General features: G+C 45.4%; 1 protein-coding gene across 2 annotated transcripts; it reads left to right on the forward strand.

Annotated features, from left to right (window-relative positions):
• Positions 1-40: 40 nt before the first annotated feature.
• LOC143274697 (uncharacterized) lies at positions 41-27003 on the forward strand. 2 transcript variants are annotated; one of them, XM_076578587.1, is made up of 11 exons: positions 41-220; positions 4798-5018; positions 10381-10804; positions 11781-13005; positions 18161-18219; positions 19672-19779; positions 21787-21848; positions 22684-22830; positions 23551-23712; positions 25671-25760; positions 26781-27003. In XM_076578587.1, the coding sequence occupies exons 1-11, from the start codon at positions 172-174 to the stop codon at positions 26997-26999; spliced, it is 2766 nt and encodes a 921-aa protein (XP_076434702.1). In that variant the 5' UTR covers positions 41-171; the 3' UTR covers positions 27000-27003. The 2 variants fall into 2 exon arrangements, with proteins under 2 accessions (XP_076434702.1, XP_076434703.1); XM_076578588.1 differs by having other exon boundaries at positions 11787-13005.
• The last annotated feature ends 287 nt before the right edge of the window (positions 27004-27290 follow it).

The raw sequence follows: 27290 nt of genomic DNA on the forward strand, positions 1-27290 counted from the left end.
TCGTCATCAGGGAAGAGTCGCGGTGCTGCAAATAAAGGCGTTGTAGTGTGGGAATGGTTAAATGAGCATGGAAAGTGGCGTCCATACTGCCCGCAGGTTACAGCATACATCGACAAAGAAGGACAAAATGCTTCACAAGTATGCTTGGGAAATGTTTCAGCGGCATTGAAAATGTACACAGTCGACATTTCGTCTATGTGCCAAATCAGGAAAGGAACTGGTAAGTCCGTGCCGTAAATAAACTACTGTATCCGCTACCTCTTGGCATATTAGCATGAGTCGAGAGCGTGTAAAGAAAAGGCTTGTAACTGATCTTTTACACAATTCCTGATTTGATGAGTCAGAATAGTAGTGCTCGAATACTAATACTAGTGACAGGCTAATTTATGTAAACAGGCACATTTTAGAACATGTGACTGTTGTGAGTACCGCGTCATCATAGTTTTTTCTATCAGCTTGTTGTAGAACTCATAGGGTTTTGAATGTCTTACACAGCATATGTGATGTTTCTTGCATGTGGTGTATGTATAATGTGTCATCTTGGACGCTTGATATTAATAGTCCACTGTAAGTAATGTAGGGTTGATATTAGTATGCTTCAGGCCTTGGTCACTTATCTTTTTGGACTTGTACAGTTGTAGTTCCGGTTAAAATAAAGAAGGCTGAGATAATGAGAAGATTTCCAGTGGCAGTTTTACAAGAGGAGGAAGGTGGCAGAATGATTAAGACGCTCAGCTGCCAAAACAGCGGCCGTGAGGGTGTGGGTTCAAATCCCGTTCTTGCCCATTCACCTAAGTTTGACTGGAAAACCAAACTGAGCATCTGGTCTTTAAGATGAGACGATAAACAGAGGTCCCATGTGCAGCACACATTTGGCGCACTGAAAAAGAACCCAAGGCAACAAGAGTTGTCCTCTGGCAAAATTATGTGAAAAGAAATCCACTCTGATACAGTGATAGGTACACAGTATATAAGCATGCATTCAAGGCCTGACAAGCGCATTGGGTAATGCTGCTGTCAAGCATCTGCCTAGAAGATGTAGTGTAGTGTATATGGATTTGTCCGAATGCTGTGACTTCTCTTTGACAAACTGAAACTGTTTGACAATATAAAAAAAAAGAATAATATAAAAATAAATGACATATTCCAACCATGACTTGTTAGTATTTTGGAATATATGATAAAACTAGGTTCCATGTGTAACATGCACTTAGTGGAGAAAAGAACCCAGAGCGATAAAGGATTGTCTCTGGCAGAATTCTATAGAAAAGTCCACTTAGATGGGAAAATTGATACACTTGCGATGCACTTGCAGGCAGAAAAATGGGGGTTGAGGTGGCATTGCACTGAAGTGGCATGCTCTCCCATGGATAGCAACCGAGATTTCACACACAAAGATCTGTTGTGACAAAAAAGTAATGTACTGCAATACAACTAACTTTACAAAGCTCTGGTATGACCACACTCGGAGAATGGAAATGCTGTGTGGTGCCCATACCTGAAGCACCACTCCTTTGCACTTGCAGTCAGTAGTGTGCAAAAAAAAAAAAAAAAAAAAGCTTACAAGTGCAATAATTAACTTAATAAGTTTTCTCTCAATGGTTGAAGAGTATGTCACTATGTGGTGATCTTAATTCTTGTCAAGATATATTTATGAGCTTTTTAATGGTCATTTTGATGTTTTGGGGGAACAGTTATTTTCTTCACCTCAAGATAATTCCATAAAAAGCTGATAAAAAAAAGAGTTCAACATTCAAATACTATTTCCTAGACAGTATTCAGTTTATCAGAATGACAGTAACAAGTTGATAAATAGTAAAATATAGAATGAACTGTCACTTGAACTAAAACATGGACCAACTATTGATACATTCAAGAAAGAATGAACTGGACAATTCCTCATGGTTGTTAACTCTTTTTTGAAGCTTTGAGTTTGGTAAGTAAAAGCTTTGGCAAACTGGGCATGGAATTTTGACAGAATAATTATAATTCATATTGTTGTGTGAAACAAAGAAGGGAGTGTTGACGCTTGACAACTTGTTTTGTCCCTACCATGCTACCACCACTACTACTACTTCACTAGTTCCACTACAATCACCGCCATTTCCTTATGCCATTTGATTCTTTTCTTTGGTTTACTCAGTCGTTTTGTTTCAGTCTCTTTATCCTGCGTTCACTTTTATGTTCCTCAAACTGTATGACCAATGAAACACTTAAGGACAATTTATTATGTATGGTTATGTCACAGTATTATATGTCCCAGTTAAGATATTCTGTCTCCCCCTCACCCCCCCACCGCCCACCCCCTTTTTAGTTTTTTTTAAATTAATTTATTTTTTTGTTTTTTTGCTGTTCCACCATTTGCACTGATTCTGTAGCATTACCCCCACTTGTACCACTCGTTCTGACTATAGACAGCCACACCCAGGTTTGTCTGTCACAGCTCCACTCCCAGCATGAGCAGTCCCCAGGGAACCATCAACATTTGGTCTCCAGGAGGCCTCACACCAGATAATACCCTGCACTTTTGCTGAGTCACTTCAGTAGTGTTTGTTCAGTCTTGGTACTATGGTAGATATCCCAATCCCATTCCCCATCTTCATTTGGACCAACAGGTTGTTTGTAGGTTTCTCTCAGTTTCCTGCAAAACACAAATGTAGTTTGAAACACAGGGGTGAAATATTGTCACTGTTGTTCCTTTGCAATTTGCCTCCATTTTGTCACAGTATCTATTCCATTTTATTTCAACATCTGTTTCATAACATCTGTCTGAAGGTACAGCTGGTTGCATGGCTACTCAGAACCCATGTACTTGCTCACATGGATAGCTGCACATGTTGGACTGAACACACTAGTTGTCATTGTTGGCACAGCTCGTCGGAATGAACAATCGTCAGTGACAACAGCGCAAACACAACAAAGTTGTTCCACCCTTGCCTTGAAGCGTTGAGCATTCTTTTTTTTGCCAGAGCCATAGATGATTCCACAGTTCACTATACACACACATTATTTCAGAATTGGAGTGCAAAAAATATTAAGTTTGAAAGAATATATTCTTCAACTTGGTCTCCGCTTTTAAGTTATAATCAACATTGTGACTATGAAGTTATGAACCCACTGACAACTCACTTTCACTTTTTGTTGTCTTTGTTTACTAGTTTTGACTATACAACAAATCCAGCTTATGCGAGTGGTGTGAAGAGAGTTTCTGTGAGGATTAGAAATGCAGTCAACTGGATATGTGCAACTGTCCTTGAAACGTGTACAGGTGCTGTTTTGTCTGAAACCTGTGCAATTGTTTTGCACTGATTGAATTACTACAATTTGCAATTCAGAACAGGCAGTGAATTACATGCCCTGTGATGGGTGTGTGTTTTTTAGTGTGGGCAGGAAGACAGGGTTTTAGGATTGAAATGGATGCATGTGTTAGCCCATGTGTGTCACTGTGTGTGTGTGTTTGAGTGCGTGTGAGCATGTGCTTGCATAAGTGTGTGTGCGTCTGCATGTGTGTGTATCTGTGTGTGTGTGTCTGTGTGTTTGTGTCTGTTTGTGTGATTATTGACAGTTACTGTTTCCAGGTCATTTTCAGTGATCCAAAATAGTGTGTTTGCGTACACATGTATTCTTGTACTGGAAACTTTTCCTTTGAAACAGTCAACAACACAACAGTAACAACCACACACACACACACACACACACACACACACACACACACACACACACACATTTGAACAGTTCACATGTGTGTGCATACAAAAGAGTGCAGTAGACCAGGTACAAATGAAAATACACATTGTGTGGTGGGGGAGGGGATGTGGAGAATTGCCAGTTGGGAAAGAAGAACAGGATCTACATTGGTTGGTGGTGAACAGATCGAAAGATCTTTATTGAATTTCATTATGTTGTGTTGAACCAAACCTAAACTCTGAAATATGTTACAAAACATAACAATTTTTTGTTGTTGTTGTGTGTGGCTCTTAAGTTATATATACCAGGATTTCTCAAGTATAATTATAACAAACTTATAAAGCCTTGGTACTACACCAGATCTGGTGCATGAAAGTTTTTTGAAACATGAAAAGGTCAAACTTTAAATGATAAAGCCTTAGTTGTGAGAGTCTAGGTTTCTGGTCTGTGAAGTGAAGGATTTCAACTCTTTTTATCTACTAAATTTGAAGGGACAGAAATGTTACAGGATATTAAGTAATTAACCCTTTATCTGTTAACCCTGAAGGGACAGACGTGTTACAGAATTTTAACTGTATCTGTTAACTATGAAGGGACAAAACTGTTACAGATTTTTAAAACTCTTTAAGAACTGCTACAGGATTTTAACTCTTTATCTGTTGACACTGAAATGACAGAAGTGTTACAGGATCTTAACTCTTTATCTGTTGACTCTGAAGGGACAAATCTATTACAGGATTATATCTGTTCACTCTGAAGTGAAAGGATTGTCACATGATCTTAACTCTTTATCTGTGTTTTTTTTTTTTTGTTTGTTTTGTTTTGTTTGTTTTTTTCTGAAGGGAAAGGACTTTCAGGATGATAACCCTTAATCTGTTAACTCTAGAAATTTTCAGAACATCCCAGGAACTCTTGCTGAACATGCAGTGTGTCCTTTCCATTAAATCCAAAGCATCAGCAATGCACATTTGTGCGTTACATTTTCACTGGAACCCCCCCTCACCCCCCGCCCCCCCCCCCAATTTTTGCCAGACCCCATCCCCTCCCCCACCTCACTCCCCCCCTTTGGCAGGGAGCTAACCGTGCAGTGAAGAGATGTGGCTGTTATAGGAACGTCGCGGCCGGTGCGTCGGGCCATCTACCCGGGGAGCAGCCCGGCGGCCCAGCAGGTGATGTGGGAGTACGAGGGGGATGCGGCTGGGCAGTGGGTGCCCTACGACATGGAGATCTCGTCCTGTCTGGAGCATGCCCAGCACAGCGGTCAGCAGATGTTGGACATGTCCGCCATCTTCAACCTGCCCTACTCTGTACACTTCACCACCATGCAACAGGTGGGTACACCTTGCACACCTGGTTGTGTACCTGACACTGTAGTATAACCACTTCACTACCATGCAACAGGTGGGTATACAGGGCACGCCTGTACTCCTGGTTATGGACCTGACAGTGCAGTATAACCACTTTACCTCCATGCATGTATAACACATTAACTCTTTCATCCCTGCAGCACGGTTTTCCGGTTTACAGGATTTTTACCCTTCATTCCTGGAGGCCAGAAAACCGTGCAGCTGAGAATTCCCCCTTTCCTTCCTGCAGCCCGGAAAATCGGTTCTCGCGGTAAGCGCTTTGAACTTCCCGCGAGTCGCGTCATCAGTGCGCGTCATCAGTGCGCGTCATCTATCCTTGACCGGGTCACTAGCGGGGCAGTGTTTATGAGTGGAATGGATGCCAGACACCCCCTTCTCCCTTCCTAGGCCGTGGGAAAGTGGGCGCCGCTACATTCTTGCCGATGTGCTGTGTAGACACACGGACACAGAAAAACGGAATGTGTAGAAAGTTCGGATTGTGACCAGTTTTCTGATGATGAGTTTTACAACGCTCTAACAGATAATGATTTCGATCTGTTTCAAATGAATGACAAGGAGAGAGTGCAATTAGCTGTTGCTACAGAAGCGCAGATAGCGGGTGATGAAAAGTAAAAAAAAGTAAGAAGTGTGAAAATTGTGGTGTACGCTTGTGCAGTAACTGGCATGACTGATTCAAGGCATATCACACACGTATCACCTTTGTGTGGCATATTACGTAATGATTGTGACATGGACGTGCGTATTTAGAGACAGTATTGTTTCTGAATAGTTTTTGTTCAATAATTGTGTAGATAATGATCTGATTCTGGCTCAGTGACTGCTAGTGTAGTAAAAGGCATATATTCTCTTTGAGACAAAGTTCAAATCATTCATGTGATAAGGACAACAGTAGTGACAATTGTGACAGTTTTTCGTGGATATGACTAGCAGTGTGGCACTGAGATACATATGAGGCACTACTTGGTGAGTACCTGCATGATGTGCATACTCTTCAAGCAAAACACTGTCCTGCATGTGGTACGTACTTGTATGCATTGTGTTTGACCCCAAAGTCACCTGTTTTACACCTGAGTGTCACCAGAGATGTCACCCTATAGTGTCAACAGGGTCTCAGACAACTTCTCACATCAATTCTGAACACAACAGTATATGACAATCTTAGTGTACTGTAATGAGCCGCGTTACCGTAAGGCTCCAAAATAAGTATCCTGCTTCATACTTTCTTTCTGTTCTCTAAATCCAGAAATGAAGGGAATATGCGAATGGTAGGGATCTCGGACAAGGGGGAGTAATGGTTCATAGAAAAATAGAAATGAAAGAGTTAACAGACCTCATACACCTCATTTATACATGCATTCAGAAGCCCCATGCATTTATATTATAGTATAGAACTTTTGTAAACAAGTGCAGTGCCTGTTCATGTGTGAGCACACACACACACATGCACACGCATCAGTGAAGGGCTGACACCTCACGGAAATAAAACAGAGCTTACACAGCAAGTCATGGCATCAGTGAAGGACTGACATCTCATGGAAATAAAACAGAACTTACACAGCAAGTCATGCTCATCAGTGAAGGGCTGACACCTCACTGAGATAAAACAGAGCTTACACAGCAAGTCATGGCATCTGTGAAGGGCTGACACCTAACTGAGATGAAACAGGTTACACAGCAAGTCATGGCATCAGTTACATCTGTTTTTAACTTCTTCCTCTTGGGATTATAGATCAGTGAAATAAATGAATATATATATATATATTATATCCATATCCATATCATCATTGTCAGCTGCTGCAGCAGAAAAGCGAGCTCGCAGAAAAGGGTCGGCAGCCAACAGACCAGCATCAGCTTACACATGTGACCGCTGTGACAGAGACTGTCTCTCTCGCATCGGTCTCTACAGTCACAGGCGACACTGCTTGGTCCAAGCAGACAGCCCAATTAGACATTAGGTCGGATATACTCTATCCATGGTCAGCCATGACCAAAGGAGGCCTACTGTATATCCATATCCATATCCATATCTGTGTACACACACACCACAGATATGTGTACACAAAAACTGAAAAAGCACTAACTGCCTTTCAAACTGTACTTCATTACGGTTCAGCAGTCAAGGGGTTAAAGCAAGTGGATGAATTTATCTTTCTGCTCAGCGGTTTTCCTTTGAAACGCAGATCATCACAGAGAAACAGAATAATGATGATAACAATGTACATTTGTTCAGCGCCCTTTGTCTCCAAGACTGTCTGTGCGCTTCACATGATAGAAAAAAATAACAAAGTACATGAACCACACATGACCACTCTCTTTTTCCTCTCTGTTCCCCTTTCCCTCTGACCCTCCTCCCGCCCCCCCCCCCCATACCCCCCCCCCCCCATCCCCCCTGCCCTTCTCTCCTTCCCCAAACCTGCAGAGTGAGTTAGCAGGCAGTGGAGGGTGTTGATCCAAGGTGGGTGAACTGTAGCTCAGGCAGTGAAGAGCTGGGTGAAGTGGACTCACTGGCCACAGTGCTGTCACATGGGGAGACTCTTCCTGGCACTGGAACACAGCTGATTGTCACACAGTGAGAGAGGCTCACGCTTTTTGGGAAGCTGTATTGTTTCTGTGGCGGGGTACTGCTGAAAAATGACATGACTGAAAGTGTAAGAATTGGCTTGATGCTTGTTTCTGTGGAGTCAGTCACCTAATAAATGTAATGATGAAACTGTAAGGACTTTCATGGAATTTCCCATTTGAAAAAAAAAAAAAAAATGAACAAGAAAGGCAAGGCCTTCAAGGCTTAATTGTGATACCTACTTAAAGTATATTTACAGATAGAATTTATTATTAAAAAAAAAAATTAAAGTTAAAATGTGTTCAGTATTTGATATTATAAAGCTTCAGGTCAAGAAGAAGAAAAAAGGCATAATACTTATTAATAGCAGACTTGAATCCAGCATGTTAGGGTCAAGAGTTAGTTGACTGACTCACAGCGCTGAAGCATGTCTACCGATGGAGTCCAAAGATTAATATTAAAACATGTTTTTTTAGCGTGATATATCGATTATGGTATTTGAGGTGATAATGTCATTTAAATCATGTCATTTTGGTATGTCTCGAGCATTTAAGAAATTCTTTTAAAGTCTGCAGTAAAGGAGACATTGCCATCACCTCAAGCATACCACAGCATGTAGCCGTTTTCTCCATGTCTGTGGAGAGCCATGTTTGACAGGCTCGGTTACAGAAACTAATACACGGTCCATTCAGTTTCTTTTGTGGACAGAAGTGAATCAAAGAGACGAAAAAGACATTTGATGCAGTTTTCTGTAAAGGGAATGAAAGTCTGTAGCTTGTTTTTAGGAGCTGCTGGTACTGGAAGACTGTGTTGTGAACCCTGCTGATGATTTTGAAATTTAAGGAAAATTTGACAGTTAGAAAAAAAAAGATATTGAAGAAAACTTGCAGTGGATCAGGCAGAGAATTTTGTCTGAAATTGGGGGAGGAGGCATCAGAGTGTGCATACTGATCTATGTACACTACACCATATTTGCATCAAAAAAAAAAGAAAAAAAAAGAGGAGGAGAAACAGTATTTTTTTTCTTACAGTTAAGGGTAGAAGAGTATGTGGTGATCTTGTTGAAACATGTAAACTTTTTAGTGGTCATGTTCTTTTCTTCATCTCAGTACAGTCACACAAAAACCGCTGGTGGAAATTTGTTGTTGTTCAGCATTCATTTCAAATGCAAGAAAATTATTGTTTCAGAAACAGTTACTAACACAACTGTCACCTCAGCTGAAACAAGCACATGAGAATCAGCTGGACAATTCCTAAAAATTCTCAACCATTTTTTTAAGTTTTGACAAGTAAAACTTTCAGCAAGTTGGTCATATAACCTTGACCTATACCAAGCTCTGAAACAAAGAAGGGACTGTGAATTACTTTACAGCTTGTTTTGTCACTTCTCTACTACCACTAATACTACTACTGTTAGTCTAACTTACTACTTCTAGTTCTACTATTACTGCTAGGACAGACTTTTTTTTTACATTTGCACACCAAGTGGAGTGAAAAAAAACAAACACACACACCCAGAAATGTTACTTTGTTAGTGGAACAACTCAAACTCAAGAAAACCATGACTTCATAATACTATTTTTCTTGTAAGCTCGACACACTGCATCACACCTCATTCCGCCCTGTCTGTTTCTCTCATTTGTGTGTGTGTGTGTGTGTGTGAGAGAGAATTCTCTGTCTCCATGGCTGGAGAAGGTTACATGTCGTTTAGCCTTTGAGTGACTGCATGGTGACTGTGATGACATGTGACTGTGGTGACAGGTGACTGTTGTGGTGACCGGTGACTGTGGTGGTGACAGGCGACTGTTGTAGTGACTGTGGTGACAGGTGACTGTGGTGGTGAGAGGTGACAGGTGACTGTGGTGGTGACAGGTGACTGTGGTGGTGACAGGTGACTGTTGTGATGACAGGTGACTTGTGGTGACAGGTGACTGTTGTGGTTACTGAGGTGACAAGTGACAGATGACTGTGATGACAGATGACTGTTGTGGAGACTGAGCTGACTATGGTGACTGAGCTGACTGTGATGACAGGTGGCTGTGATGACAGGTGACTGTTGTGGTGACAAGTGACTGTTGTAGTGACTGAGGTGACTATGGTGACAGATGACTGTGATGACAGGTGGCTGTGATGACAGGTGACTGTTGTGGTGACAAGTGACTGTTGTAGTGACTGAGGTGACTATGGTGACAGATGACTGTGATGACAGGTGGCTGTGATGACAGGTGACTGTTGTGGTGACAGGTGACTGGTGTGGTTACTGAGGTGACTATGGTGGCAGGTAACTGTGATGACATGTGACTGTTGTGGTGACAGGTGACTGTTGTGGTTACTGAGGTGACTGTGGTGACAGATGACTGTGATTACAGGTGACGGTTGTGGTGACAGGTGATTGTTGTGGTGACAGGTGACTTGTGGTTACTGAGGTGACTATGGTGACAGATGACTGTGATGACAGGTGACTGTTGTGGTGACAGGTGTCTGTTGTGACATGTGACGATGGTGACAGATGACTGTGATGACAGGTGACTGTGGTAACATGTGACTGTTGTGGTGACTGAGGTGACTATGGTGACAGATGACTGTGGTGACAGGTGACTTGTGGTGACAGGTGATTGTTGAGGTGACTGTGGTGATAGGTGACTGTTATGGTGATTGTGGTGAGAGGTGACGGGTGACTGTGGTGGTGACAGGTGACTGTGGTGGTGACTTGTGGTGACAGGTGACTTGTCAGTTGTGGTGACAGGCGAGTGTTTGTGGTGACAGGTGAGGATCAACACCGGGAGGACCCGCCAGATCCGTCGCTCTCCCCTGCATGCCCCATACCCAGTGGCGGCCAAGACGCCCAAGTGTTTCCTCAAGCTGACCTACGTGCTGCCCGACCCCTCTTCCATGCCCCAACCCTCCACCTCTCACAATGGCTTCCCGTCCTCCTCCAGCACCTCCTCCGGAGCTCACACAGCCAGCAGCGGCAGTCAGCAGAAAAAAGGAAAGTCGGTGCCACCTACCTCTGGCTCGGACTCTGACTCTGACTCAGATGCTTCGATTGGGATGACACTGCGATTGAGGACGCGGCAGTACAAGAGAATGAGGAAGGCCGGGGGTCAGAGCGGGTCTGTGGGGAAGAAGTCAGGGAAAGGGGCGGGTCCCTCTGCTGCTGCTGCTGCGTCTGCGCCTCTGACCGCCTCAGGTGAGGCTCACACTGACCACTCTGTCTGTTCCCTTGGGTCCAGTGTCATGCAGTGGTCAGCTTTCTGCTGATACATGTGTGTGTGTGTTGATACACACACTGCAACACACACACACACACACACACACACACACACACACACACACACACTGCGTATCGGCACGTTACATGCAAATGTGCTCATATGAATGCGCAAATTGTATGGCTACAGTAGTGTGCATGTGTGTGTGAAGTGGAGGGGAGGGGAACGTGTCATGAATGTTGTGGGATGAGCGTCTGTTTCCTGTGCACAGAGCTGGTTGCCAGGCTGTTTGCTCATCACTGGGGGGTGCCTGTGGTCTGTCAGTATGAATGGCATCTCCCCCTTCTGGAAATTCTGTGCTAAAAATTTCCTCTTTTCTATTGCTCTCTTTGTTTTGCCTTTTTTCTTCTTTCACTGTTGCCTGCTCTTTCTGTCAGCCAAGTCTTTCCCCCTTTTTTCCAGCAAGCCTTGACACTTTAAAAAAAAAATCAATTTCTCTTTTCTAGGGAAAAGGCAATGACATACTTTCTGTGCTGTTTTGCTCTGAAGATTTCGTCGTGAAATTGTTAACAATGGGACTGGCACTAGCTGTCCATCCTGTTGTGTTATTTTCCATACCTTTAACCTATGTTTTTTTATGTGGTTTGTGTGGTTTTGAATATTTTTTCATCTGTTTTTTTTAAAAAAACAACATTTTTTGTTATCTGTGGATGATAAATTGAGCATATGGGCTGATGTCCACAGTCTAGACCGGGTAAGATGATAAGTCTTGAAGTGTGTTGTTTTACAGGGTTTTTGTTTGTTTGTTTTGTTTGTTTTTTCAGATGTTACAAGGGTTTGTGATTGTTTTATTTAGTTTGTCGCTCCTGATATGGCCCTGCAATGTTGGCTGGACTGTTGACAAGGTTTTGAGGTGATGTCAAGGCCTGTCACTGACTGTTGTGGTGTGGTCAGTTTCAGGAGGCGGTGGCCCTGTGGCCACGACATCCCTGGTGACCACCAGCCTGCACAGTGCCGGGGGTTTGAACCCCCTGACCTCCCCCTCCTTCCCCCTGCCCACAGTGTCCCTGGTGAGCACAGGGTCCACACTGCCCCTCAACCTCATCACCTACGCCCAGCCGCTGGGCGCCAACCTGACACGGGGTTTCCCCCCCATGACTCACCTGCCCCCCTCCTCCTCCTCCTCCTCCTCCACACACCTTTCCCATCAGCCCCAGGTCAGCGTCCACAACAACCACCTGTCGGTGTCATCGTCGTCGTCATCGTTGTCACACAGCAGTCCTCCATCCTCGCAGGGACAGGTGTACCCTGGCAACATGGCCCAGCAGCACACGCCCCACAACTCGTCGTCGTCCTCTCACCACGCCGCGCACAGTGTCGTGTCGCATCTTGGCTCTCCTCATGCCCACGCTGCTGCTGCCTCCTCCTCTTCCTCCTCCACCCAGGGGTCGGTGGGCGGGGCCTACAGCATGCTGAACCCTCACTGCCATAGTTCAGGGACCTGGAGCATGCTGGGAAGGACGCTTCCTCCGGCAGGACTGGCGATGGCTCCGCCCCACATGTCCCTGATGCCGTCCTCGCAGCCAGCCCCTGTGGGCGTGCTGCCCTCTCCTGCCCAGGCCCCCCTCGCCCCTGCCTCGCAGGGGTCAGGAGTGACCACCTACCAGGGCCCGCTGACCCGCAAACGGGTGCTGAAGCAGATGGCGGGAGGAGGGGCGAGTGTCATACCAGGAGGGGGGGCCGTGAACAGCCACACCCACAGCCACAGCCTGATGGGCAGCCTGGCCACGCACACGTTCGCCGCCGCCCCTGCCCCGCACCATTCACAGGCCCCGCCCCCTCAGAGACACGGCACTCCGGGAGGCTTGGCATCCCCCCTCCACCACCACCATCCCCACCCCCACCCACTCCCTCACCCCCACCACCACCCCATGTCCCAGCAACAGGCGCTGGCTGTGCCTGGCCCGCCACACCCCTCCTCCTCCAACCACCTGGCCCCTCACACTCAGCATCTGCAGCAGATGCATCAACATTTCCACCACCAGCAGCAGCAGCAGCAACAGCATCAGCAACAGCAGCAGCAGCACTTGGCTGGGTTTGGTATGGCGCCGGCAGGTTACCCTTTCAACCAGTCGTCGTTTGTCCCCACACTGGGCCACAACATTCTGTCTGGCTCCACGTGAGTGCTGACGGTTGTCTTAGCTGTTTTCTTAGACTGTTATTGTTGTTGTGTGGTGTCGTTTCCTGTTCTTGTCTGGTTTATCTTCTGCAGAGTCTGTTAATTTTCATTGTAGTAGAGGTTGTGTTTTGTTGTTCTTTTTTGTTTTGTGTGTGTGTCTTTGTGTTTTTTTGTGCATTTGTTCCAGCTTTCTGAGGACCCTTGCGTCACAATGTGTCACTGTGTTATTGTCTGTGTTGGTTATTGTTGAGTGCATACTGTATGATCCTCCTCTGTAAATACTACATGATCAATTTTTTTACACACTACATTATCATTCTTGTTTACGTACTACATGATCATTCGTTTTACACACTGCGTGATCTTCCTTTATACACACTATATGGTCCTCCTTTGTACACACGACATCAGTACATGGTCATTTTTTGTACACTGCATGGTCCTACTTTGTTCTCACACTATGTGATCTTCCTTTTTACAGACTGTATGATCTTCCTTTTTACACACTACAAGATCCTTCTTTTTACTCATATATGATCATTCTTTTTACACACTACATGATCCTCCTTTGTACACACAGCATGATCATTATTTTTAAAGACCCTAAAATCCTCTTTTTTTACAGACTGCATGGTCCTCCATTGTACACACTTCTTGATCATTCTTTTTACAGACTGTATGGTCGTCCTTTGTACACACTTCATGATCATTCTTTTTACAAAACTGTATGGTCCTTTGTACACATTTCTTGATCATTCTTTTTACAGACTGTATGGTCCTTTGTACACACTTCTTGATCATTCTTTTTACAGACTGTATGGTCCTTTGTACACACTTCTTGATCATTCTTTTTACAAAACTGTATGGTCCTTTGTACACATTTCTTGATCATTCTTTTTACAGACTGTATGGTCCTCCATAGTACACACTTCTTGATCATTCTTTTTACAGACTGTATGGTCCTTTGTACACACTTCATGATCATTCTTTTTACAGACTGTATGGTCCTCCATAGTACACACTTCTTGATCATTCTTTTTACAGACTGTATGGTCCTTTGTACACACTTCATGATCATTCTTTTTACAGACCGTATGGTCCTGCATAGTACACACTTCATTTTCATGATCATTCTTTTTGCAGACTGTATGGTCCTCCTTTGAACACACTTCATTCTTTTTACAGATTGCATGGTCCTCCATAGTACACACTTCATGATCATTCTTTTTACAGACTCTGAGACTGTATGATCCTCCTTTGTACACACTTCATGATCATTCTTTTTACAAAACTGTGTGGTCCTCCGTAGTACACACTTCATGATCATTCTTTTTACAAACTGTATGGTCCTCCGTAGTACACACTTCTTGATCATTCTTTTTACAGACTATATGGTCCTTTGTACACACTTCATGATAATTCTTTTTACAGACTGTATGGTCCTTTGTACACACTTCTTGATCATTCTTTTTACAGACTGCATGGTCCTTTGCACACAATGGATGATCCTTTGTTCACACTGAATGATCCTCCTCTTTACACACTACATGATCATTCTTTTTACAGACTGTATGATCTTCCTTTATACATATTGCATGGTCCTCCTTTTACAGACTGTACATACAGTGATACATTACATGATCATTCTTTGTACTCACTGCATGATCTTCCTTTGCACACCTTATATGATCCTCCTGTGCACATATGGCACGATCCTCCTTTGTATATCTATATGTATACAGCATGATCATTTATACACACTGAACAGTCGTTTGTGCACTCTCCTCTCTCTGTCTCTTTCTCTCCGTCTCGCACTCAGTCCCCATTCTTTCACTCTCTCTCCAGTCTCACTCTGTGTCTTTGACTCTTTCAGTGTGTAACTCTCTCCCCCCCTCCTGCCCTGCCATCTGTCCCTTTTCTTTCCCCTCCTTTCCCTCCTCACTGTTCTATCTTTCTTATAAATCTTCCCCAAGCAGAAACAGGGGGTCAGTGTGGCTGTAAATCCATGTTTAGGAAAGGGAGAGACAACCTGGGACTTTCACCTCCCTTCATGAATATGCATGAGGCGGCGATGGGCAGGGCCAGCCCATCAGCTGAAGGTGGTGGGCGTCTGGGCTTGCCTGCCTGAGCGTCAGCATCATTTCCATCTGAATCAGGGTGTGAAGGATCAAGACAGTCATCGGCAGTTCAATCTTCTGTCAGCCGCATGTTCAAGGGACATATTGGGATGTTGCATTATTCACAAGGCGGAGATGGGCAGAGAGAGGAGACATGGGGTATAGATTGGGGAATCAGTGGGGAAATGGGTTGGGGCCAGCATGTTTGTTTTGGTGCGTGCTTCTCTTCTGTCCAGCAGTAAGTTAGTGAAAAGAAGGGCTGTGGTTTGTGGTGAGGAACACTTTTGTGAAGAAATAATGACTTTCAGTTTTCTACAAGCGTATACTGCAGTGCAGTAGTTGGGACTAGTTCACGGTGGTGAAACTGAAAGTGTGATGTTGATTTTGATATGGGGATGAACAATTTAACCATAAATTCCTACTTAACAGTATCTTGCTCAAGATTATCATTGAGAATGTACCACGATTGCTGCAACTAGGTGTGAGATGATCGGAACTTAAGATCACCCATTCCTGAGGCGTGGTTGGTTGGCGTGTGTTGATGGGTCGGTCAGCAGATCTGTGTGCTGATTAGTCGATGGATCTGTGCGTTGATTGATTGGTCAGTGGATCTGTGTGCTGATTCATTGATGGATCTGTATGTTGATTGGTTCATGGATATGTGTGTGGATTGGTTGGTGGATTTTTATGCAGACTGGTCAGTTGGTGGGTCTATCATGTACTGACTGGTCGGTCTGTGGATCTGTGTGCTGATTTGTTTTGGTGGATCTGTGTGTTGAATGGTCAGACTGCAGATCACTGTGTTGATTGGTCAGCAGATCGCTGTGTTGATTGGTCGGTGGATCCGTGTGTTGATTGGTCGGTGGATCTGTGTGTTGATTTGTCAGGGGATCTGTGTAGTGATAGGTCTGTGGCTCAGTGTGGTGATAGGTCTGCAGTGTTGATGAAGGCGTTGTGTGCTGTTAAACAATGGAAGCTGAGATGGTGGGTGAGACTGAGTGTCAGTGGTGTGGTGCATGCTGTACATGTGATGTCCACCCCATCCTGCCTCTCCCCCTCACCCCCTCCTGCCTCTCCCCCTTACCCCCCCACCCCAACCCCTTCCTGCCTCCCTCCCCTTACCCATCCTCTCCCCCACCCCTTCCTGCCTACTCCCCTCTACCCCTCCCTCCCCACCCCCTTCCTGCCTCTCAACCTTACCCCCCCACCCCTTCCTGCCTCTCCCCTTACTCCTCCTCCCCCACCCCTCCTGCCTCTCCCCATACCCCTCCTCTCCCCCACCCTTCCTGCCTCTCCCCCTTACCCCTCCTCCCCCACCCCTTCCTGCCTCTCACCCTACCCCCCACCCCTTCCTGCCTCTCCCCCTTACTCTCCCTCCCCCCACCCTTCCTGCCTCTCCCCTCTTACCCCTCCTCTCCCCCACCCCTTCCTGCCTCTCCCCCTTACCCCTCCTCCCCCCCACCCCTTCCTGCCTCTCCCCCTTACTCCTCCTCCCCCACCCCTTCCTGCCTCTCCCCCTTACCCCTCCTCTCCCCCACCCCTTCCTGCCTCTCCCCCTTACCCCTCCTCCCCCCCACCCCTTCCTGCCTCTCCCCTTACCCCTCCTCTCCCCCACCCCTTCCTGCCTCTCCCCCTTACCCCTCCTCCCCCCCACCCCTTCCTGCCTCTCCCCCTTACTCCTCCCCCACCCCTTCCTGCCTCTCCCCCTTACCCCCCCCCCCCTTCCTGCCTCTCCCCTTACCCTCCCCCCCCCTTCCTGCCTCTCCCCTTACCCCCACCCCCCACCCCTTCCTGCCTCTCCCCTTACCCCCCACCCCCCACCCCTTCCTGCCTCTCACCCTTACTCCTCCTCTCATCCACCCCTTCCTGCCTCTCCCCCTTACTCCTCCCTCCCCACCCCTTCTCCTGCCTCTCCTCCTTACTCCTCCTCTCCCCCACCCCTTCTGCCTCTCCCCTTACCCATCCCTCCCCCCCAACTCCTCCACACTCTTCACACCTTTACCCCTCTGCCTCTTTTTCGCACTTCAGTCTGCCTTTGGTGTCCATCTGTTTTGTCTCTCTGTCTCAGCATCTCTGTGAGCCTCTCTCTGTCTCTCGCTGTGTCTGTCTCTCTCTCTGTGAGTCTCTATGTCTTTTTTTTCTTCTGTCTCTGCTCCTCTCTGTCTCATTTTGTCTTATTGTGTAGGAATGTTTTCTCTTCATCTGATTTTCTTCTTCTCAGATCTACTTTTCTTTCTTGATCTCTTTCTTCCCTACCCTCAGATTTTTCTCTCTTTCCCATTCCATTCTTCTTCTTTATTTTTTTTTTCTTTTTTTTTTTTTTAACTATAAATCTCTCACTGCTTTAAATAACATTCTTACAGCTAAGGTCTTGCTATCCTGATCTCAAGTCTATGAAATCAGAAGAGCTTTTACAGGGTCTGGTTTTAAAATTTATTGGAAAAACAGATGTTTATGTTATTAGCAAGTTGTTGTTTTTTATACATATGTATGAATGGTTGAATACATGTACAGAATCAGTTTTAAGTACCTATGGGTAATTCATCATGATATTTTCTAAAAGTGACATTTATTTGATGTGATCTATATCAGTACAAGTGTGATGGATGGTGATGCCTGCAGTGACCTTCACCTTGCCTGTTTCAAGGTACTGACAGTGACCCTCACCTTGTCTGTTTCAAAGTAGACAGTGACCTTCACTTTGCTTGTTTCAAGGTACTGACAGTGACCTTCACCTTGCCTGTTTCAGGGTACTGACAGTGACCTTCACCTTGCCTGTTTAGGGTACTGACAGTGACCTTCACCTTGTGTGTTTAGGGTACTGACAGTGACCTTCACCTTGCCTGTTTCAGGGTACTGACAGTGACCTTGACAGTGACCTTCACCTTGCCTGTTTCAGGGTACTGACAGTGACGTTCACCTTGCCTGTTTCAGGGTACTGACAGTGACCTTCACCTTGCCTGTTTCAGGGTACTGACAGTGACTTCACCTTGCCTGTTAGAAGGTACTGACAGTGACTTTCACCTTGCCTGTTTCAGGTTGCTGATACCTGGGGCCAGCAGTGGTCAGCACAGTGTGGCCTCAGCACCAGGACCAGGTCAGTATGTCACCATGGTGATGCTTCACTTTGGTGTCACCAGTTGTGTGTGTCGTTCACTGCCGATTTCATTACACACATGGTTCATACAGACTAGTGTTAACCCTTTCGCTGCCAGGAAAATAAGATTGAAGTGAAATGCCAGGGTTTTTTTTCACAAAAAATGGGTATATATTTTCAAAAAATTCTGTGTTCTTTGTTATTGGAGAAAGACCCATAAAAGTATAAATTTTCTGAAAGGTAAATGAATAAAGAATACAGAACACATGATGTTTTCCCATTATATATATTTTCAGTGACATGCTGTTGTTTTGAAATCAGTATTTTGTTTATTGTCACATTTTCAACTTGTTCGTTACAAACATTAGTCAGGTAATTTGCACTAAAATATATTTTCTGAACAAATGGATAATACCTGCACATACAAATTATACTAGAACAACCACAATAAAAATAGAGACAGATACACAATGCATTGTGACCTCTCCAAGTGAAAATATGGATGTGGGGCCATGCCTCCTTGGTCTCCACCCCCCTCCTCTTCACCCCTCTCCCCCTCCTCTTCACCCCTCTCATACACTGTCACTTCATCCAGTTCTCATCAGATCGCATTGGCTGAGTGCCAAGAAAATCGCTCACTCTTTGTCTTGCTAAAAATTTGAACACTTTCTGTCGTCTGCTACTCACTGATAGTCGTATCTTGGCCAGTCTCATCATTGCTGCCTTTATTTTCTATCAAATCTTCCTACGAAAGTTTGTCACTGTCTTCTCTTTCGAATTTACGCTTCAGTTCTTTCTGAGCATCAGCTAAAGAAAGCAATCTTGGTTGATTTAGTGCAACCACGATTGCATGTCTTGAGCATGGGGTCCGACATTTTGTTGAGCGAGCGAGGAGAGGAGCCAGCGGCAGTAATCCAACCAAAACATTCAAATAAAGGACTGCCTGATGATGTAGATGGGGTTTCTAGCTATGAATAGAATCTAGAAAGATTCTCCAAGTTAAAGCTACCAGTATTTTTGTCAGTGAACTCAATGCAAACCAGGGAGAAGTCAGAATATTTCGATGAGTTATCTCATCATTGTGGCAGCAAAGCGTGCATGCTTGCACTGACGAGTTATCTCGTCATATAGGCAGCCTAGGGGTTAAAGAGTCATGGAACTCTGAAAAAAAATATTTTAAAATGACAGAACCGCAGGAAAAATATGGTTTTTAATCTTTAGAGTCATGTAACTTTTGCATTTTGAGAAAAACCCTGGGCCAGTACCACTCGGCAAACAGTTTTGAAAAAAAGAAAGAAAAGCCCACAATAAATGAACGTACAAAAAGTGATGAAAATTGAACACACACACAGACATGCACACACACACACACACACACACACACACACACACACACACTTTGTTGGCAGTGAGACAGCAGCAGTGATGTGATGCGTGAAGCTCTGTTCCCAGGAAACGCACCACTACAACAACAGTCCACCGCCAGTCTGCCTGTGACAGAGACCCTACCCACAGAGACCAAGATTGTCCTGCCCAAAAAGAAAAAGGCCAGGAGCAGACGTAAGTCATGCCAAGATCGTCCTGCCCAAAATAAAAAGGCCAAGACCAAACATAAGTCATGCCAAGATCGTCCTGCCCAAAAGGCCAAGACCAAACGTAAGTCATGCCAAGATTGTTCTGCCCAAAAGGCCAAGACAAACATAAGTCATGCCAAGATTGTCCTGCCCAAAAGGCTGAGACCAAACATAAGTCATGCCAATATCGTCCTGCCCAAAGTAAAAAGGCCAAGACCAAACATAAGTCATGCCAAGATTGTCCTGCCCAAAAGGCCAAGACCAAACATAAGTCATGCCAAGATTGTCCTGCCCAAAAGGCCAAGACCAAACATAAGTCATGCCAAGATTGTCCTGCGCCCCCACACCCCCCAAAAGGACACGACCAAATGTAAATTTTCATACCAAGATTGTCCTGCCCCAAAATGAAAAGCCCAAGATCAAACGTAAGTTATGCCAAGATTGTCCTGCACCCCCCACACCCCAAAAAAGGACACAACCAAATGTAAATTTTCATACCAAGATTGTCCTGCCCCAAAAGGAAAATGGTTACGACCAAATGTAAGTAATGCCAAGATTGTCCTGTCCAAAACGAAAACAGCCAAGACCAAACAGAAGTCATTCCAAGACTGTCTGACCCTAAAAGAAAATTGTCCTGACCACTAAGAAAAAGACAAACTAAATGTAAGTTGCACCAAAATTGTCCTGCCCCCAAAAGACCAAGATTTGACAAAATCATACCAAAATTGTCCTGCCCCCCAAAAGACCAAGACGAGATATAAATTTCACCAAGATTGTACTGCCCAGAAAGAAAATTATCCTGCGAAAAAAGAAAACCGTCTCAACCAAAACGACCAAAACCAAATATGAGCTTCACCAAGATTGTCCTGCCAAAAAGAAAATTGTCCTTCCCCCACAAAATATAGTCCTCCCCCCAAAAACGTAGCCCTGCCTGAAAAGAAATAGACCAAGACCAAACGTAAGTTGCATCAAGACTGCCAAGCCCAAGAATAACATTGTTCTGCCCCCAAAAGAAGAAAAAAGCCAAAACTGAATGTTACATTGCTCCAAGAATGCCCGGGCAGTCCAAAGAGGAAATTGGCCTGCCTCAAACCAGAAAGAAGCTAAAACTAAATATTAGATTGTACTGAAAGTTAAATTATCCAGACCCCAAAGGAAAAATCCATGACCAGCTGTCAGTCACACCCAGAGTGGTCTGTCATACCCCGCCGCACACCACCACCACCCTTCCCCTTACCCCCTCCCCCTTCTCCTCCCCCATCTTCCCAGAAAGAGGCCACAACTGAAGATGCACAAGAAGGCTGTTCTGTTCCCTACTCCTCACCCCTTTCTGAACCTGAACCTAATTCACAGCAAAACTCTTTCTTCTTGATTCTTGCCGTTTCACTGAAGGTCTGAACAGAAATGTGTGGATTGTTACACTGAAGGTCAAAATAGATATTATGGATTGTTCCACTGAAGGTCAGAAGACAAATGTATGGATTGTTCCACTGAAGGTCAGAACTCAAATGTATGGATTGTTCCACTGAAGGTCAGACCACAAATGTTTGGATTGTTACACTGAAGGTCAGAACAAATGTATGGATTGTGACACTGAAGGTCAGAACACAAATGTATGGATTGTTCCACTGAAGGTCAGAACTCAAATGTATGGATTGCTCCACTGAAGGTCAGAACGGAAATGGTATGGATTGGTGACACTGAAGGTCAGACCACAAATGTTTGGATTGTTACACTGAAGGTCAGAACAGAAATGTATGGATTGTTCCACTGAAGGTCAGAACACAAATGTATGGATTGTGACACTGAAGGTCAGAACTCAGATGTATGGATTGTTACACTGAAGGTCAGAACACAAATGTATGGATTGTTCCACTGAAGGTCAGAACACAAATGTATGGATTGTTCCACTGAAGGTCAGAACACAAATGTATGGATTGTTCCACTGAAGGTCAGAACACAAATGTATGGATTATTCCCTTGTTGTTCACAGCGAAGACAGCAGAAGAGGTACTGTCCAGGTACATGGAGCTCATCACACCTCCAGAAAAAGAGGTAAGGCTGACTAACCTTGTCCTTTATACTCATTTTCCCTGTACACATGATTATCCACACTGACAGACAGGGCTTTGAATCAGTTCAGCCCTGGGTGTCACACATACTCTTTACCATCATTCTAGGGGGTCCAGGTACTAATTGCCATCATTCTATGGGGGCCAGGTACTCTTTACCATCATTCTATGGGGTCCAGGTACTCTTTACCATCATTCTATGGGGTCCAGGGACTCTTTACCATCATTCTAGGGGGTCCAGGGACTCTTTACCATCATTCTAGGGGGTCCGTGTACTAATTACCATCATTCCAAAGGGTCCAGGTACTAATTACCATCATTCTAAAGGACCCAAGTACTCTTTACCATCATTCTAGGCGGTCCAGGTACTAATTACCATCATTCTAGGGGGTCCAAGTACTAATTTCCATCATTCTAGGGGGTCCACGCACTCTTTACCATCATTCTAGGGGCTCCAGGTACTAATTTCCATCATTCTGGGGGGTCCAGGTACTCTTTTCCTTTATGTGACACATTGTTACAGGACTGCTGTATGTGACACATTGTTACAGGACCGCTGTATATGTGACATGTTGTTACAGGACTGCTGTATGTGTGACACGTTGTTACAGGACTGCTGTATATGTGACATGTTGTTACAGGACTGCTGTATGTGTGACATGTTGTTACAGGACTGCTGTATGTGTGACATGTTGTTACAGGACTGCTGTATGTGTGACATGTTACAGGACTGCTGTATATGTGACATGTTGTTACAGGACTGCTGTATGTGTGACATGTTGTTACAGGACTGCTGTATATGTGACACGTTGTTGCAGGACTGCTGTATATGTTACGAAACTCTGTGCGGACCATCCAGCTATGGGGAGGGGAAGGCGGGGCAGTGTGACGTCATACAGCTCAACAAGTGCAGTCACATGTTTCACCGCCTCTGTCTGCTGGCCATGTATGGCAGCACTCACAAGGTGAGTCCTCTTTGTCATTGTCTGTCTCTGCCTCTGTCTGTCTCTCTCTGTCTCTGTCTGTCTCTGTCTCTGACTGTCTCTCTGTCTGTCTCTGTCTCTGACTGTCTCTGTGTCTGTCTCTGTCTCTGACTGTCTCTGTGTCTCTCTCTGCCTCTGTCCTGTCTGTCTCTGTCTCTGTCTCTGGCTCTGACTGCCTGTCTCTGATTGTCTGGCTCTGTCTGTCTGTCTCTGTCTCTCTGTCTGTCTCTGTCTGTCAGTCTCGGTCTTTTCACCATGTTTGGCAGCGCTCACCAGGCGAGTCCTCTCTGTCATTGTCTCTGTCTGTCAGTCTTCTCACCATGTTTGGCAGCGCTCACAAGGTAAGTCCTCTCTTTCTCTGTCTCTCTGTGTGCCTGTCTCTGCCTCTGTGTGTGTGTGTGTGTGGCTGACACACTGAGTGCAGCATGCGCGCGCGCGTGTGTGTGTGTGTGTTGAGTGCAACAAGTATGTGTCACTGTGTGTGTGTGTGTGTGTGTTTTGTTGGCTGACACACTGAGTGCAACGTGTGTGTGTGTGTGTGTGTGTTGTTGAGTGCAACAAGTGTGTCACTGAGTGCAGTATGTGTGTATGTGTGTGTGTTTTGTTGGCTGACACACTGAACACACGTACATGTGTGTGTGTGTGTGTGTGTGTGTGCATTGTTTGTTGGCTGACACACAGTGTGTGTGTGTGTGTGTGCAGGGTGACAGCCTTCAGTGCCCAACGTGCAAGACGATCTACGGGGAGCTGTTGGGGAACTGTCCCCCCGGGGAGATGAGTTACGACATCCTGTCCCGCCCCCTGCCTGGCCACCCACACTGCGGCACCATCCGCGTCACCTACTACATCAGTCCCGGCATACAGGTCAGTCACAGTCACACACACACACACACTTGATGATGTTCGTCCTTCGGATTCGAAGATGACACATGGCTTCAAATATCAGATGGAAGATCGGTGGCTGTGGGTGCGGTGCTGACTGATGAGGCCAGTCCAGGCACTGAATGATTGTCCACATGTGGGACACAAGTGAGTGGGTGCTGTTGTGGCAGTGGATGCTGCTCTGGCCTTGCCCACAGCACGCTTTTGTTGCGCTTCAGTGATGCGCCTGGCTTCAGCTACACGGGCTCCTGTGGTGATCTTGCTGCACGAAGCTGCACAGTACAGAGCAGTCATCTCCCATGTGTTACGCTGACGTACAGGTCTTTGAATGACGCTTTGAGGCAGTCTTTGTAGCGTTTCTTCTGCCCTCAAACTGAGCACTTGCCCTGACACAGTTCTCCATACAGCAGCTGCTTAGGTAGTCAACTGTCTGGTATTCTGACCAAATGTCCAGCCCACCTGGCTTGGGCTTTCTGCAGGAGGGTATAGACGCTGCAGAGGCCAGCTTGTTCCAGGACTTCAGTGTTGGGGGCTTTGTCCTGCCACCTGATGTGGAGGAGTCTACAGATACAGCTCAGGTGGAAGCGATTGAACTGTTTGGTGTTTCTGCTGTAGACAGTCCAGGTCTCGCTGATATGTAAAGGAGGGCGGAAAGGATCACTGCACAGTAGACCTTCAGTTTGGTGGTAGAGCTGAGTTCTGTGTGTTCAGTGTTGACCACAGGTATTCACATTGATGTGTGTTCACTGTTGATCACAGATATTCACATGGATGCTGTGTGTTTACTGTTGACCACAGGTATTCCCATTGATGCTGTGTGTTCATTGTTGACCAACATTGATGCTGTGTGTTCACTGTTGACCACAGGTATTCACATTGATGTGTGTTCACTGTTGACCACAGATATTCACATTGATGCTGTGTGTTCACTGTTGACCACAGGTATTCACATTGATGTGTGTTCACTGTTGACCACAGGTATTCACATTGATGTGTGTTTACTGTTGACCACAGGTATTCACATTGATGTGTGTTCACTGTTGACCATAAATATTCACATTGATGAATGTTCACTGTTGACCACAGGTATTCACATTGATGCTGTGTTCACTGATGACCACAGGCATTCACATTGATGTGCGTTCACTGTTGACCATATGATTGTAATGGACTCGGTGAACCTCATACACAAAATTGAAAGTGGAATGGGAAGCCCAGAGTGGCATGAGGCAATGCGCAACTTTCAGATTAAAAAATTTACATGGTCATACTGCCCGGGACATGCAGGTGTTAAGGGAAATGAGCGAGCTTACAGACTTGTTGGTGATGCAATAACAACGAGTGGCCTACATCTAGGAAAATCGGAAATCCTGTCTTCTTCCTTTTCTTTTTTTCTTTCTCAAGGCCTGACTAAGCGCGTTGGGTTACGCTGCTGGTCAGTCATCTGCTTGGCAGATGTGGTGTAGCATATATGGATGTGTCCGAACGCAGTGACGTCTCCTTGAGCTACTGATACTGATACTGTCAACCACAGATATTCACACTGATGTGTATTCTCTGTTGACCACAGATATTCACATTAATGTGTGTTCACTGTTGACCACAGGTATTCATATTGATGCTGTGTGTGTTCACTGTTGACCACAGATATTCACATTGATGTGTGTTCACTGTTGACCACAGATATTCACATTGATGTCTGTTCACTGTTGACCACAGGTATTGACATTGATGCTGTGTGTGTTCACTGATGACCACAGGTATTCACACTGATGTGTGTTCACTATTGACCACAGGTATTTACATTAATGTGTGTTCACTGTTGACCACAGGTATTCACATTAATGTGTGTTCACTGTTGACCACAGGTATTCACATTGATGTGTGTTCTCTGTTGACCACAGGTATTGACATTGATGTGTGTTCACTGTTGACCACAGGGACCGGAGCACCAGAATCCAGGCCACAGGTTCACAGCGCGGGGATTCCCTCGCTCCGGATTTCTGCCCGATGACAACAGGGGGCGCAAGGTGGGTGTCCATGATGGGAAGGGGTTGTGGGGGGCTTAGGGGGGTGGCGGGTGAGCATGAGAGGGTAGGTACCCTTATTCTAAAGGTTGTAACTACAGCGCATCCCTAGGTTTTCTTGGGTACCTAAAAAAAAAAAAAAAAAAAGAGTTCAGTACATGCCAAAGAACATTTTAAAGCTAGTCTGCATCATTCCTGGGGTTGGTACATGTAGTGCATGGAAGGCCGCTGTGGCCTGGTGGACTAAGAGTCAGGATCTCCGTCACTTACCAACGCTGTCCTCGGGTGTGATGAAGCATGGCTGTTTGTCTGCAGTCTTTCTCCTACCAACCCCACTTAACCCTCCACTGAAACCATCATGTAGTGTGGGTGTGGGTGGGTGTTTACTGTGTGTGTGTGTGTGTGTGTTGGGCCTTTTTGTGTGTGTGTGTGTGTGTGTGTATGTATCTCCAATTTGTAGTGTTGTTTTAGTTTACATACTAGACATTTTTCTATGTGTTGTTTTTTCATGTGCAGAGGTTTGTTGTTATGTACTGTTGTATATGTGTTGTTTCATGTGAGGCGCTTAGAGCCCATATTTGGGATGTTTTGCACCATATGAGCACTATCTGTTAGTATTATTATTATTGTTGTGTTGACAGAAAACCCCTGACCCCCTGAAAATTTATTGTTTCATGTGAGGCGCTTAGAGCCCATTATGTGAGGAGTTTGCGCCATAAGCATTATCTATTAACTCACTCAGTACGGCCAGTCCTCTCTTCTCCTCTACACAGACCCTTCGGATGTCCAGTGGGTGTCTGAATGACCCAACCTTTAGCTTCCGTCGTCAGAATTGTGGTATTCTTTGTCAACATTCACCTCTTCAGTATAAGAGCCTTCCGCTTGCAATATTTTGATGGTGGTAATTTGGGGTGAAACGCTGTTAACGTCTTCTCTTTCGCCGTTCGTATGGAGAGAGTTAATATGATCATTATTATATAGAGAAAAATTCCCTGGACCCCCATGTGTGCATCTGTGTGCCAGATTCTGAAGCTGCTGATGCTGGCGTTCCGCCGCAAGCTGATGTTCACGATCGGCACCTCGGCCACCACAGGGGAGTCGGACACCGTCACCTGGAACGAGATCCACCACAAAACGGAGTTCGGATCCAACCTGAGCGGGCACGGCTACCCAGACCCCAACTACCTGGACAACGTGACGGCTGAACTGGCGCTGAAAGGGGTGATGGAGGATGACCTGTGATCACCTGGGGTGGGCTGGGGGGGGGGGGGGGGGTTGGGGGGGAGGGCGATTTTCTGTTTTTTTAATGTGTGAGGGAAGGGGTAGTCATATTGGTAAAGGGGGGTGGGGGTTGTTTTTTTTATTTCATTTTTATGTATGAATGTAAGAGGGATGTGGAGGTACAGATTGTGGACTGATTGATTGATTGATGATTGATGTAGAACGCCTGTGATTGACTGAGATGAAGTGTGATTGATGTGGAACACCTGTGATTGACTGAGATGAAGTGTGATTGATTTAGAACACATATGA

The sequence above is a fragment of the Babylonia areolata genome, chromosome 29 (genome assembly GCF_041734735.1).
Source record: "Babylonia areolata isolate BAREFJ2019XMU chromosome 29, ASM4173473v1, whole genome shotgun sequence".
Classification (NCBI taxonomy): Eukaryota; Metazoa; Mollusca; class Gastropoda; order Neogastropoda; family Buccinidae; genus Babylonia; species Babylonia areolata.